The sequence below is a fragment of the Malania oleifera genome, chromosome 7, assembly GCF_029873635.1.
Source record: "Malania oleifera isolate guangnan ecotype guangnan chromosome 7, ASM2987363v1, whole genome shotgun sequence".
Classification (NCBI taxonomy): domain Eukaryota; kingdom Viridiplantae; phylum Streptophyta; class Magnoliopsida; order Santalales; family Ximeniaceae; genus Malania; species Malania oleifera.
The window spans coordinates 85,498,577-85,515,038 of record NC_080423.1 but is presented as its reverse complement, the minus strand read 5'-3'; the positions used below and the strand labels follow the sequence as shown (position 1 = coordinate 85,515,038).

The 16,462-nt window shown below is 38.6% G+C and overlaps 1 protein-coding gene across 5 annotated transcripts in view; it reads right to left on the bottom strand.

Annotated features, from left to right (window-relative positions):
• Positions 1-2,966: 2,966 nt before the first annotated feature.
• The window catches only part of LOC131159852 (mannose-1-phosphate guanylyltransferase 1-like), a 36,219-nt gene continuing 22,723 nt past the window's right edge, over positions 2,967-16,462 (bottom strand). For 3 of the 5 annotated variants that reach the window (XM_058115040.1, XM_058115038.1, XM_058115042.1), the window contains exons 2-6: positions 12,190-12,261; positions 4,954-5,120; positions 4,392-4,454; positions 4,034-4,273; positions 2,967-3,935 (exon numbers count right to left, since the gene is read on the bottom strand). In XM_058115040.1, coding sequence (XP_057971023.1) covers positions 3,264-3,935; positions 4,034-4,273; positions 4,392-4,454; positions 4,954-5,064 — 1,086 coding nt within the window. In that variant the 5' untranslated portion in view covers positions 5,065-5,120; positions 12,190-12,261 and the 3' untranslated portion in view covers positions 2,967-3,263. The remainder of the gene's footprint in view (positions 3,936-4,033; positions 4,274-4,391; positions 4,455-4,953; positions 5,121-12,189; positions 12,262-16,462) is intronic. The other 2 variants (XM_058115039.1, XM_058115041.1) reach the window with 1 other exon arrangement.

Here is a 16,462-nt window from a genome sequence, read left to right as displayed (position 1 = left end):
GTATATATATATGGTGGGAAAAGTAAATTATTATTAGACATCCTATGTCGAGCAACCTCCAAGTGTAGCTCGCCTTTGTTGGCCTATTACTATACTCAATATTGGTTGGCTCATGTATATTTTCTCCATCAATGTATAACAAAATCGTAATTTTGTTAGTAGACGAACTTGAAGCCATTCTAAAATTTCAATACCAAATCTCAATCAATAAATTCTTTTATTGGAAATCTTTATTTATTAATTACTATCCTAATAATAAATATATATTCCTACTCTAATTTCCAAATTTTAATAAATTATAACTTTCTAGCCGTAATACTCACTAATAATCTTTCCAAAATAACCTAACCAACTGAAATAATACTCATCGTCTCTTAAACTTAATTATTAACTATATTTTACGTAAATGAACTTAACCATAAAAAAACAAGACTAATTGTAACTTTTATTTCTTAAAATCTCCTAATACTTAATCTAAACAAGCATAAATATTTCTCATTAATACAATTTTTGAATTATAAACACCAAATAACTATAACTATCTCTATAACTAAATTATAACCATTAATTACTAGGCTCCAAATTTGCTTAGTTTTACTTCTAGTTTATTCAAATCGCCTAATATTTAATCTAACCAAACATAAGTGTTGCTTATTAATACTATTACCAAATTATAAACACACAATAACTCTCACTAAAATTGAATTATAATTAGTAATTATTAAGTCATGAAGTCACTATTTAATATACTACTAATAATATTAGCTATGTTTTACGTAACTCAAATCAACAAGTTTAACTGTATAATTTGAAAACGAATTAAGATATTTAAATTTTCAACTCAACTAATGTAATATATTTTCTCAAAAAAAAAAAAAAACAACAAATTAATAACAACTTAGATATTATTTCAACTTGACAAAATAAAAATTTACTTCCTATGTAGCAACTAATTTTTCAACTAAATATATTTTACTAAATTATTAATTTTAAATCAAATTACTATTATTCCAATTTTCTACTAAACTAATGTAATTATTATTTTTTTTTACAAAACAAATTTTAACTGCAACTTAAAAGTCATTTTTATCTAAAAATAATAATTTTAATAGAAATTACTTTTCGAACAAAACATATATCTCAATGAAAAATTTTCAATAATTATTAGCTTCTTTTCAAAACAAATATCGTAATAAAAAATTCTCAACAAATATTAACTTCTATTTGTTTCAAACCAACTTTCTTTCTAGCTAAATTTCAACAAAAAATCATTTTGAAATCATTTAAAAATATTATTTTCACAATAATATATTATCAAGGTTAAAAAAAATAATTTTACGTATAATCATATAATGCAAAATTACAGCACAACAATAACAAACAAATCTTATTTCACATATATAAACCCTAATATTCTCACAAAAATACATTAACATAAATACACCATAATCATAAAAATACCTTAATAACAAGGAAACCAATGCAAAAAATCACAACCCAAATTCCAAATGTTTAGCTCTACTATAATAATCAACATTAAAGTACTTCAAATTTACAAATGAGAGGATTTTTTTGGATTACCTGATTTGAAGATGAAGGGGGATTTATACTAATGATGCTTCTTCCTCTTAGAAAAGACGTGCACTAACAACCTGCTTAGTGACCGTTGGAGGAGAGCCATGGTGGGAAGCCGTTGGAGGAGAAAATGAGGAGGGAGGACGAGGCTGGCAGAGCTAGTGGAGAGGAGAGGAGGAATCACGTAAAGGAAGAAAGAAGGGAATGGACGAGTATTGAAGAAGAAGAAATCGATTTTCCATCGGTCGGTTTCAGTACATAGACCCGAATTATGGAAAGTCGGTTTCCTTGACACCCAATGCCACGCTTCTCTAACTTTGCTGATGGATGGTTAAGTGACTAATTGAAATTTTTGAATGAGAACCAAATTTCCATAAATCGGTTTCGCCCACAAACCAACTTGCGGAAAGTCTATTTTCCCTGACACGAAGTGACACGACATTGACTCTGTTGAAGCGCTTACCGTTTGAACGGGAACCGACTATCCATAAGTTAGTTTGTGGACAGAACCAACTTATAAAAGTTGATTGGGTACATTTCTGTATTTATTCCACTAATCATTGTACAATTGTGTTTACTATATTTTAAATTTATTATTTTAGTAAAAGCTCTAAAAATTTATATTCAAATCATTTAATTTATATATATATATATAGATAGAGAGAGAGAGAGAGAGAGATAATGAAATGACTAGTAGACTTGACATATAATTTTTAATTTATATCTAGTTTTTAACTTTTAACCATCTTTAGGTATTTAAATAATTTTTTATTTTATTTAAGATATATAAAATTAAAATTTTTAAAGTTTTAACTATTTATTGAAGTTCTTATTTTATGTTCTATATTTAAAAGTTGCTAAAATTTTCACTATTAATAATGCCAACATGACTCAAGTGATAAGCATCTCTCTCTCTCTCTCTCTGAGCATGTGTAGCATGGGTATATTTAGACTAAATTAATACCTTCAGTAAAAAATCACAAGTAATATTGTGATTTGCCGTTTGATGACATTCACACTCCATGAATCTTAACAAATCAGAAGAGGTCATATCTATAATTTCTTCTTGAAATACCATTCTTTTTCGAAGCTGTCCTGAATATATATATGCCATGGAGAATTTCATATATTTATAGACAATTTAAGTGGCAAAAAATTATAAATCATTAATTTAAATTTTAAAAAGGTGTTTGATGCAGCAGATTACATTTTGCACTTCCCCTAAAATTTTACAATTTTTTTTTTTTTTAAATTGGTTTTTTGTTACACTATAAAGTTTAGAATCAAAATAAAAAATAGAAGAATTATAATGCAAGGGAAAAAAAAAAACAGGGTAAAAGAGAGAATTTAGATAAAGAAAATAAAATGGAGAAGAATCTATGAAAAGTAACTTTAATATCAATCAGGTTGTTAGATATATTAAATTTTCCAAAGAATAAAAAAAATTGTGTTGTTTTAAGGAGTAAGAAATTAAAGATTATGTTCCCTTAGAAACAAGTATAGCAAGCAGTTTACATCTACATTACCCAAAATTCCTACTCATTCATCTTCCTCTTCCTCTCCTCAGAATACAGAATTTAACAGCTGCAGCTGAGAATTGGAAATAGTAGAGGTTTTGCTGGGAAGGGAAGCACCTGGTTTGCAACATGAACTGAACACACGCCAATTCCTAATCAGAATCATAACCCTCACATGACAATCTCCGGTTTCAAAATGCTGGACTTGATCTCCTTGTGGGGCAGGATAACACCTCCATTGCTGTAAACTTCGTCGCCCACATGGACATCTTCTCCCAATATTGTCATGTTCTCTATCCGAGCCCACCTCCCAATAGTGGAGTGCCACCCGATAATGCTACTGGAGATGCAAGCATGCTTCTTTATTCGAACTCCACTCATTACGGTACAGTGCGAGAGCCTGACCCCTGATTCGACCACACATCCTGGACCAATGGCTACATCTGGCCCGATGAGGCAGCCATCTCCAATAGCAGCGCTATCATCTACCAGAACATTTCCAATAATGTTAGATCCAGTGGCCAGTTTGGATGGGGTTTTTTTGCTCAAGGAACCCAGGTAGAGCTGCAAGCCTTTAATGTAATCCTTCGGCTGTCCAATGTCCATCCAGAAACCAGGTAGGACCATGGCATAGAGTTTACACTCCGCAGCAATCTTTGGGAATACCTCTTTCTCAATTGAGGTGGGCTTTAGTTCAATCCGATCAAGAACAGATGGATTCAATAAGTAGATTCCAGCATTGATTTTGTTACCCACAAATATTTTGGGCTTCTCTACAAACTTATTCACTTTCCCAGTAGTTTCTTCCATAACCACCACTCCATATTTTGATGGTTCATCCACCTTAAGAAACAAAATGATTACCAACCTAATTAAGTCTTAGATGCAGAAAAGTGCTTGGATCGTCAGGGAAAAATGAAATGATTATTAGGTTAGCTTACCTTGGTTACCATAATGGAAGCCTCTCCTCCATGGCTTTTGTGGAATTCAATCATTTCCTTCAGCGGGTAGTCACTAATAACATCACTGTTAAGGACAAAAAAGGGTTCATTAGAGTCATCTATTAATTTATCCCTAGCCAAAGCTAAGGGACCTGCTGTGCCAAGTGGTTCAATTTCCTGGGAACAGGTGATCTTGATACCAAGCCTTTTCTCAAATTCCTTCAAGAAGTTCAGCATCACCTGCAAAAATAGCAGGTGACAAATACAAACGTGCATGCCAAAATTTAGCCATGATAGTGACACAACTGAGTATTAAACGGGTTTACAGTGCAGAGCACCTTGATAGCTATTATTCTACCTCTGGTTGGTAATTGATGGCCAAAACGACTTCAGTCACTCCAATAGCTTTAAGTGCTTCTATCTGAAAAAATCCAAATATGTATGAAGAGCAAGTTTGACTCGAGCAAGCATAGGGTGAAGAATCTTGTAAATCAAAAGGTAGATTCTTTTCACTAGTGTATCAGGGTTCTCTCTTCATGAAGCACAGATATTTTAACAAGAACTATAAGTTTGTATGGAACTTGCATAAATAAATAATTTATAGTTACATTTGGACCCAATCACAAGCATCAGTGAAGCCAGATTAAGAGAGCTGTGAAGATGGTCAGTGTATGATGATTTCTGAGCATCCAAGCTTTTTATTAGCCGTTTACCTTTCTAAGCAGGGAAATTATTAGATGCCACCACTTTTTATGCTCATTATGTAGACGCATATTGGATTTTAAAATCAAAATTTAACGTGAGAATCAAAAGGAACTTTGCATGAGCTTATCAACAGCACTTGGCACAGAAGCAATAACACGACTAACGAGGGATCCATATGAATTAAATTTTAAAAATGGACATTCACAATGGCATACCTGATGTAGTATCATAGGCTTGTTAGCAAACTCAACAAGGGGCTTTGGCACAGTGAGAGTCAATGGTCTCAATCGTGTTCCAAACCCTCCAACAAGAATAAGTGCCTTCATTCTGACAATCCCAACCTTTTCTTCCTGTATACTTGAAGATCACGTTACTGAAGAACCTGTGGTAACATATAATGCAAAACCATGAATTAGCCAATGTAACTGTCATATCCGTCCTTTCCAACATCTAGTTCAAAAAAATTATTAAGCTATTTTGGTAGGAAAGAAAATAGGGGGAAAGAAAAAGATGCAAGGGAGGGAATAGGAAGGAAAGAAAACATGCTTTTCTTTCCCCCATTGTTTATTTAAGTGAAATAGAATGGAAACAAAGGAAATAGTTATCATTCAATTTAATAAGCAAGTCTTTTTCCATCCATTTTCCATCCAACTTTCTGTAGGTCTGATTTTGGAAGGAGTGGAGAAGCCCTATTTTCATTCATTTTCTTCCCTTCCTAAGTTTTTCACTCCACAGAGAAAAGGGAATTTTTTTTGTCCCACTCACCTTTTCATTCCCTTTCCTACCCACAGAACACATTGTATGCTGTAGAGTCCAAATTGCAATTTTTTAAATCTAAAATTAATTGGTTTAGCTAGTGCCTAGAAGCAAAATCATTGGATCTTACAAGATGGGTGTTGACATGAGAATAACATCAATCTATAATAGATTCAAATATATTAAACTGAAAAGAAATGAGAAATATCAATAAACATGAAGATGAAATCGTAGCACGGAAATGGTAAAAAAAAAATCTGTATAATTCAACTTAACACAAGTTTTAGGTAATACATGTTAAAATGTTAAATAGAATAGGATTTTAATTCACTAGTTAAGGTGCTATTTTAATAGAATATTTTCTTAGATTCAATGCAGTTGTTGACCTTGGATGTGGTGATTCAAGTATGTTGAGTGAAGATTATTTCATAAAATAGTAATATTAACTAGTGCCCCATGGGTACTCATTAACAGGACCCTAATAATAATGAGCATTTCATAAAAGGAATTAAGGTTTTAATGCAATACACTGAGAGTTCTTCAGGATAATAGCATTCAACTGAAATGACGAACTTGTGCTGATGAACAAAACAATTATGATGTGCAACAAAGGGCTTTTGAAAATAAATAGTGAGAGTGGCTTTTTTTTATCGAGGTTGTTTCGAACAAGTCTATATTGGTTATTGGTTATTTAATACTACATCTATGTTAGTATATAAGAATTAGTGACGGTATTATAATCATTGTGATGTACTTGACAGATATTCTAAATAGAGGGGGAGATCTATGGCAGTAACTAAGTTTTCCAATTTACACAATTTAATATGGAACAAAGGCTTGGTCTTGACCTAAACCCAAAGAGCTGCAGCCACTACCAAACTGCGCACTAAAACCCTAAATCCTCTGCATGCCTACCACTATTGCAGGCCTGAAAACAGCTTAATTGCCAGAAAGTTACTGGACAACACTGTATGCTCATGAACACCAAATCCCCTTGAGATCATGCAAAACTAACACCATAGCAAACCAAGACACTGCTGATCTGCCAAGCCTGGAAATCCCAATTTTGGACTTCCATCACATGTCCTCCTCGTGTACCAGGCAAAAGGCTGGCAGCACCGATGGCATGTGAGGCTTCATACACCCATGTTTTTGGTTTGAACTTGTCCTATATTGTTTGGATCCCTTTCTAAACCATACTATCAAGTTTTTATGGATGGGCTCCTGTCCTAAGATTCCACCTTTTAGCTATTAATGCATGAAACTCCGAGAATGATCATATGGTGCTAGAGGTTGTTGGTCAATGGCAGATGAGCTCACTGGGGCCTGAAACAGTGTTAATTATATGTATATATGTAAGTACTTTTTTAAGTTACAACAGATAGAAAGGAGTGTCACAAAGTAGTTTAAGGAACTCAACATAGTGCAACCCATGGAAGTCCATGAGATGCAAAACAGAGAGAACAAATGATAATCCTTCAGAGCCAAAGTATAAACCACGTACCAAATTCTTGGTAGTGCAAGTTGTCATCTTTTGCTGATGTTTAATTTTGCATCTTTCATGCTTCCTCTAGCACCCATACCTCAACCCTTGGTTCTGATGTTTCAACCTTTAGATCTGAAAAGATTGCTTTTGTTACGCAAGTTGAATTTGGTATTCAACCAAGTAGTCGCAGAAGTTCCTAGAGGGTTAGAGTGGCCGTGGTAGAGGCCCTACACTACGCCAGCGCAACAGCCAAAATTTCCATTCTTCCTGACTCAACAAGTGGAGAGTAGCTATTGTATCATCTTAAAGGAAGAGAATAAGTTCTTGCAATATCAGGCATCCCACCAACCTTCACTTCCCGTCACATCTCTTGCCTAAAGAGGTAACCCTACAACTTGCTTGTCGTCAAGTATTTATCCTATAGTCATTTGGCTGTAGATTCAAAAGCAACTGAACATATGACGGGTAAAACCAATTTCTGTTCCATCCTCCACTATTCTAAAAACTTACCTCATGATACCTTGTCGATGGTTCCAATATAACAGCTATGGGAAATAAGGACAACATCCATTAATTGTTCTACAACATTCTTTCATCATTCTGTTCGACATGTCAAAACAATTGGTTCCTACATTGAGTTTTGTAACTAGTCAAGTGTGCATGATGTAGGACAAGATGCAAGACCTTGGGAAAATCCTTGTTGGAGAATAATTAAGAGTTGGGTCAAGGAATTGTTGGGTTCAATTAGTAGTTTATTATGCGTTTAGTTTAAATTAGTAGAGTATTATGTGTATTTGGGGGGTTGCTTGTAGTATTTGTGTATTCTATAGGTATATTTGTAATATAATTTAGTTTTATGGGGTTATGTGTAATTTCATTTGAAGAGACTTTCTTATAGATGGTGTATGAAAGCCATGCTGTAAGCAATTACTGTTGAGTTTGAATTGATTGAACATGAGTTTCACCCTTGTATCTCCTCTCTCCTCCCTTCCCCTTCCATCCTCTCTTCAATTTCTTCTAATCTCTCCCATGGCTGCATATCCTTGAGGCTGCCCCTGCATCAGTTCTTGCCGATTGTGAAAGCATTATGTATTTCGTTTGCTTCCCCACTCAATAAATGGGCAACAAACCTTTTCATGTTAGTTCATTTCAATGTTTAGGGCTGTAGTTAGGCTGTGTCAAATTTGAGTTTGCAATATTGTGTCACTATTATCAATGACTACTCAAGGATGACTTAGCTTGGTTTAGTAAAAAATCACACTAAGTTATTTCGTATCTTTCGTGCCTTTTGTTCTAAGATAAAGATTCACTTTAATTTACTTGTCTAAACATTCCGTAGTGAAAGTAGCACTTCAATAACCAATTCACTACCTGTACAACTAAGTATGGTATCATTAATCAATCATCTTGTGCCCACACTCCACAACAAAATGGAGCTCCAAAGAGGTAAAATAGACATATCCTGGAAGTCATACATTCTTGTGTCAGATGAATTTTCCTAAAGTGTTTTTGAGCGATGTCATGCTCATAGCTTGTTCTCTTATCCACATAACGTCACCGTCTGTTCTATGAGGTAAAACATCCCATTCTATTCTCTCCTCAAGTTCCTTTATTCTCGTCACCTCCTCATATATTCAAGTGTGTCCTTTGCCCATTAGTCACCTCCTCATATATTCAAGTGTGTCCTTTGTCCATTAGTTAACTCCAAGGGTGGATAAGTAGGATCCTCATACCATAAAATGTATTCTTCTGGGCTACTCATGTACTCAAAACAGATATTGTTGTTGTAGTCCTATCTTGCATCCTTTCTTGTTTCTATTGATACTACCTTCTTTGAGTTTATCACATACCATTTGATTCCTTGAGACCTCCCTTTCCTCTCCCTAGCCTTCCAAATTCCATTCTATTATATTTGCCTAATCTTCCTCCTGCATTTTCATCTAATTTGAGCCCTTTCGTCCTCTAGATCATCGTAATTTCCAGGAGTACACACGATAACCACCCAAAAGAACAAAGTCTCCTCCAACTTCTACTTCTATGCTTTGGTTTTCTCATTAGATGATCTCATTTCTCAAGATGTTGATCTTCTTATTGCTGTCCAAAAAGATAAGCAGACCTATACGGGAAATTATAGCCGAAGCCCGTCCGTCCAACGTGGGCCCTATGCCGGTCCGCTTGATGCATGATGCGTGGCTCATGCTGGAAAAATGAATCATGTGAAGCCAACGCTGTTAATCCAAAACACCGATGCCGACAACGTGCACAGCAACGCCACCGGAATATTCCCGCAATTGTCAACCTCCAATGTCCAGTCACCGGTGGCTCCATCTTCGTCATGACGTCTCAACAAAGCCGCCGATGTAGGCGCCATGGTCCAGCCCCGACCAGTACAAAATTGCGGGTTCATTTGAGAACAAAATTTCCAAAGCAAAATAAAATTTCCAGCAGCCACCAAATCTGTTTTCTGTTGCTCATATTCCATGTGCTCTATTTTGAGCTTCATTTTCAGAAAATCTCCGGCAACCACATAATCTCTGGCAGCCACCAAATTCAATGGGTAATAGGAAACATAATGGAACATACATTGAGATAAACATTTCAACAAACAGATGGTAGGCAACATATATTAAGACTTTCAATGGCGTTTTTTTCTTATTATTTCATACTCAAAATGGGGGAAGAAAATTGAAACAAGAGGGGGCAAGATGAGGATAGACCTGAGCAAGCTTCCTGTGGAAAAAAAAAATATTAAAATGAATTGCCCAGCTTGACTTGCAAGAAAAATTTTGAAAATAAATTTGGGGAGTTCAATGTTTATGTTTACACATAAACTTGGAAACAGAGGCATAGATGAGGGAGCACCAGTGGGTCAGCTGCCTCTCCGGCCCGGAGAGCGAGCCGCATTGCCACCGCCGCCAAACATGCAGTTCTACTCCATTCCCAACATTGTGCCATTGGAGTTGGACTGCAGTGCCGACATCGCCGGCTTTGTTGATCGAGCTGCTGACGACTGTTCTAGTGGCTGATGTGTTCCTGCACTAGGCAGTGGAGGTTGGGAATTGCAGGAATATTCCGCTGGCATTGCTGTCACGTTGTTGGCGTCGATGTTTCAGATTAACGGTGTTGGCTTCACGTGATCCATTTTTTCAGCATGAGCCATGCGTCATGCATCCAATGGACCAGCATAGGGCCATGTTGGAGGGACGGACGCCGGCTATAATTTCCCAACCTATACCAAACATCCAATCTCTAATTTCATTTTTTGTGATTTTCTGTCACCCTTATATAACTGTTGTTTGGTTTGGTTTATGTTGGTTAAGTTAGTTTTAGGGTCTTCGAATTTGCTTTTGTTGTCCCAAAGTCTCAAAATTGTAACCACGGTTTTCCTCCGCCATAAGTGAGGGGTTTTTCTAATAAAGTTAGGAGGTGCCGCCTTCTTTTACACAAAAAAAAAAAAAGTGTTAGTATTATATTGAATGTTGTTCTTCCTAACCCTATCTTTGAAGCCTTAACCCCATGGCCTAGAAGAGGTGTATGCAACAGGATAATGACACCTAGGCACTGGTACATGCTAATAAGTCTGTTGTTGGCTGTCGAGTGTATACCATGGAGTTCAATCCCATGGTTCTTTGGCTCCTTTGAAGGCCCAGCTTGTTAATGAAGGATATAATTAGGTGTACGGTTCAAATTATTTTGACACATTCTCCCTGCTTGCCAAAATTGCCTCAACATGTTTGTTCATCTCCTTAGTCACCATGTGTCATTGGTCTTTGTATCAATTAGACGTGAAGAATGCCTTCCTACATGGTGATCTATAGGGAGCAACCACCTGGTTTGTTGCTTAAAGATAGTATACATTGGCGTATCATCTAAAAAATCCTTATATGGTCTAAAGCAATCTCCAGGAGCACGGTTCAATGCAGCTATGCTTAAGTTTGCCTTCAACAATGGGTAGTAGACTAGGAAACACGCACACTTCAAAAGGGCCAAGGTGACAATATTCAACACGTGTTGGACACTAAATGCCCCCAACATGGCTGGGATACATGTCTGACACATGTCGAAATTAATTGTGTTATTTTTTATTATTGGAAATGAATGGACACATCTAAGGACATGATTTAAGTCAAATGCTGCACTTAGCTTGCTCCTTTGGCCATTTTATGCCCCAAAAAAAAAAAATTCAAAAAGAACATAAAAGACATGAGTGTAGAATAACAACACCAAGATCTGTTTTGAATAAAAGATTGAAGAGATAACACAAAGTTTTATTACAACAATCAGATTACAACAATTTGTCCAACCATGCACTCACTAAATGAGCTTCAATGGCGAAAGGACAACAAATAGAAAAACAAAAGAGGACACAATCTTGTAGTTGAGATGTGTGTAGTGCTCCGGTGGGGGGGATCTTATTTATAGTCTTTGGTTTGTGGAAGAAGCACATGGGTGGCTCACCTACTATGGTAGGTGGTGGTAGCTCACCTACCATGGCCGATTTTGACATTAGTGGCCGTCTTTGACATACCGTGCCAACTGTTCACACTGGATACGCCATACCGTCTCGGGGGCACTGCCCCCCCATACCCCCCACCGAGCCCCCAGACCCCTGTGTCTCAAAGGGGAATGTCTTCTGTCTTCGTAGTACCATTGCGGTCTACAGCTTCAACCTCATCTGAACCATATTTCAGGTAAGTGTACCAATTAATTCGTGGGAGGTGGACATTGCACACATATACACCAACACACCCCTCAATGTCCACCTACGCTCTTGGACCAATACCAAGAGCATCCCGATGCTTCTGGAAGTCGGAACTACCCAATGCTTTGGTGAGGATATCTGCATGATTATCTTGTGTTAGGCAACTCCATCTCAGTACCTCATCCTCAATGAGTTCTCGTATGTAATTGTCACGCCCCGAACCTCAAAATGGGACCCAAGGGTGAAAATGTAACTAACCTGTCCCTGTATCATACAAATCATCCAAAAATACAGTACAAAGGATGAGGGTCCGACCCCGTGGGGTTCCCAGACATCCTAAACACATCCAAACACAATCATATACGCAGTGGAAAAACCATACATACATATGCAATACCATACGAGAGTCTATACAAGAGCAGACACAATGTTCTATCAAAATGTACAAACGGGTGCCCAACACATCCCAAAATGGCAACCCACCAAAATTATAGTCCTAACACTTACCTAGCGCTAAACGCGGTACACCAGACACTACGCTCCCTACACCAGGACGCTAATTCCGATTATCCGAAGGACCTGTAAAAATGTACATACAGTAGGGGTGAGACACTTCTCAGTAAGGAAGAACAGAGGTTATATCAGTGTGTAGCATTTGAGCGTTATCATGATGCAACATACACGCAGTTGAATGCAATCCAGTATTAATTTACACAATGCATACACGCACACACAACACATGATCAGCAATCCCGGTGTCGTCACACCCTTCGGCCCAAAGCCGGTCCGCGACAATCCGGCGTTGGCCCGGTCAACTTGTGAAGCACGGCGCCACCTGCACATGACTAGTCCCCTACTCCCATGACATCGTACCGACGCTAACTGGTGGATCCACACCCTTCGGCCTGATCTGCTGGTATAGGCTCACGCCCTCGGATATAGAGTCGGACACTCTTGCCTACATGGCAGGTGATAAACACACGCCCTCGGATATAAAGTCGGACACTCTTAGTACCTGGTACAATACCCAATTCCTACTAGCATTTCAACATATCACACATACATGCATGCTCATATAACCGAACAAACCACACCCATTTGGTAATCTAAATCATGGTTTCTTAAACAAATACAGTTTAAACAAGTCAAGGCACGACCATCCCAATATCACAGTATAAATCACACATATACTCGGTTTTCAACAAAATCCGGGATTCAGCCTGTCACCCCCTTTTTCCCAAAACTATAATAATGAAAAACTCATAGTTTTTCCCGTTAGATCCCTCCCAAATTAGTAGCCAAAACACACACAGGACCGTGGACCACAGTTCCACCGAGTCCGATTTCAAAAATAACCAATATAAACATAGTTCCTCTTACTTTTTCCCCGAAAAGCAAATCTCGAACTCTAAGGTCCCTAAACAGCGAACCAAGTTCCAAAACCTACAAATTACAGTACTCACAAGACTAATACCTACAAAACTACCGGATCAGAATTGAAAACCGAACCTTACCTCGATTTTTCGTCAAAACCCGAAAATCTCATAAACTAGATTCCGATCCATAGAAACTGTAGAGAATCCTTCCACGATCCTCGTGGTAACTTCAAATTTCCGATTCCATCAATGATCGGCGAAGAAATCTAGAGAGAGATCGTGGTAACTTCAGATTTCCGATTCCATCAATGATCGGCGAAGAAATCTAAAGAGAGATCAAGGTAACTTCAGATTTCCGATTCCATCAATGATCGGCGAAGAAATCTAGAGAGAGAGAGAGTAGGGAGAGGTTTAGAGAGAGAGAGAGAGAGAGAAATCTAAGTTACTTAGTGAAGAAGAAATGAAAATTTCCTTTTATAGCCCTTTGACCTGGCCCAATTTCGTCGACGAAATAGTGTTCTCATCGACGAATCTTTCATTTACTTCGTCGACAAATCAGTGGCCTCGTCGACGAATCTGAGATTGCCGATTTTTTTTTTAGACTCCTCGGCTTCTCCTCGTCGACGAGTCTCTGAATTTCGTTGACGAGAAGAACACAGGCTTCGTCAATGAAATTTGGCTTTGTCGACGAATCTTGCACTTTTACCAAAATGTCCCTCCCTTTAAAATTAAACCCATTTATCACGGTTTGGGTTCTTATAATCTCCCCTCCTTACAAAAATTTTGTCCTCGAAATCTGTCATCTCTCATTCATAAAGTCATACCCGAAATACACATATACGAACTACCAACAATAAACTGGCGAGTCGGCGACTACTACAGCGCAGTCCCATCATACACACACACTTACATACCCTCACTTATGGTGGAGGAATACCGTGGTTACATATACAACGGTTTCAGGAGTTCACAATACACACACTCCCGACGACTAACCACCTATCCCAACTCACAGTAGGATCATGTACAAGTGCTCAAAATAACTGTGGATACTTCCGGCGTATCTCCGTTTCCAGTTCCCAAGAAGCTTCCTCAACCTCGTGGTTCTGCCACAATACCTTCACTAACAGTATCTCTCTGGTACGAAGCTTCTGAACTTTACGGTCTAGAACCTGAACAGTTATCTCCTCATACGCTAAAGTATCCCCAATTTCCAACTCATCATAACTAAGAACATTTGAAGGATCCAGCACGTACCTTCTCAACATGGATACGTGAAACACATCATGGACCCTCGAAAGTGCTGGAGGTAATGCAACTCTGTAGGCTACTGGACCCACTCGCTCAAGTACCTTGAATGGTCCAATATACCTCGGACTCAACTTGCCCTCTCATCACTCCTTTTATCGGAGCGATACGCAGAAATACCTTACCTCCCACTTCGAACTCTAACTCACGGCAGCGAACATCTGCATAACTCTTCTGCCGACTCTGAGCTGATCTAATCCTCTCCCGAATCAAACCCACCTTCTCAGACGTCTGCTGCACAAGTTCAGGTCCTAACACCTGATGTTCACCAACCTCATCTCAACACAAAGGAGATCAACACCTCCGACCATACAAAGCCTCGAATGGTGTCATCCCGATACTAGACTGGAAGTTGTTATTATAAGCGAACTCTACAAGTGGCATAACCTGTATCCAACTACCACCGAAGTCTAACACACAAGCTCGCAACATATCTTCCAATATCTGAATCGTCCTCTCCGACTGTCCATTAGTCTGGGGGTGGAACGCTATACTGAAAGTAAGTTTCGTCCCCAATGCCTCCTGCAAGTTCATCCAGAATCGAGAAGTAAATCTCGGATCCCGATCCGATACTATGGACACCGGTACTCCATGCATTCTCACAATCTCATGCACGTACAAATCTGCTAGCCTACTCAAAGGATAGCTAACTTTCATTGGTATGAAATGAGCAGATTTCATCAATCTATCCACGATCACCCAAATAGCATTCTACCCGTGAAGTACTGGTGGCAATCCGGTCACAAAATTCATGGAAATATGCTCCCATTTCCACACCGAAATAGGCAAAGGCTGCAATGACCCTGCCGACCTCTGATGTTCAACTTTCACCTGCTGACACGTCAGACACTGCTCCACGAACTGAACAATCGGCCTCTTCATACGACCACCAGAAAGTCTCACGCAGGTCTTGATACATCTTCGTACTACCAGGATGTACCGTATACATAGAACAATGTGCCTCCTCTAAAATCGTCCTTCTAATCTCATCATCGTTCGAAACACACAGTCTGATCCCAAACCTCAACACACCTCTCTCGGAGATGTTAAATTTTGTAGCCAGTCCCTGCTGTACCTTTCTCATAACCTCTACCAACTCTGCATCACTAGCCAACGCGGCTTTTATACGCTCAAATAAGGTTGGTTAGACCACCAAACCAGCAGTTAGACCACCAAACCAGCAAGATAAGCCTGATGATCACCAACCACCAACTCTATACCTGAGCTCTCCAAATCCCGTCTGATGTGACACTGAGTTACAACCACAGATACATCCGTAGGCCCTGACTTCCGACTCAACGCATCAGCCACCACATTAGCTTTCCTCGGGTGATAACTGATCGTGCAATCGTAATCTTTAATCAACTCTAGCTACCGCATCTGTCTCATGTTCAACTCCTTCTGTGTGAAGAAATATCTAAGGCTCTTATGGTCAGTGAATATCTCACACTGCACCCTGTACAAATAATGTCGCCAGATCTTCAATGCATATACCACAGCAGCCAATTCCAGATCATGCGTAGGATAGTTCTTCTCATATTCCTTCAGTTGCCGAAAGGCATACGCTACTACCTTACCTTGCTGCATGAGTAAACATCCCAAGCCTTTCAGAGACGCGTCGCTATAAATCACAAACCCACCATCCCTTGAAGGAATGGTCAACACTGGAGCAGTAACCAACCAGTGCTTCAATTCCTGAAAGCACTGCTCGTAATCACTGGTCCACTCAAACTGCACTCCTTTCCTGGTCAATCGTGTCAGAGGTCCAGACAGTTTAGAGAAACTCTCTACGAACCGACGATAGTAACCCATCAGTCCTAGAAAACTCCGAACCTCCTGCACATTTCTCGGCCTTACCCAGTCAACTACAGCTTCAATCTTGTTAAGGTCAACTGATATACCATCCCCAGTAACCACATGACCTAAGAACGCAATCTGACTCAACCAAAATTCACACTTCTTCAGTTTAGCATACAGCTTCTTCTTCCGCAGAATCTATAACACTAACCTCAAATGTTCCACATGCTCTTCCGTACTCCTCGAGTATACTAGAACGTCATCAGTGAATACCACTACGAATCGATCTAGGTACTCAT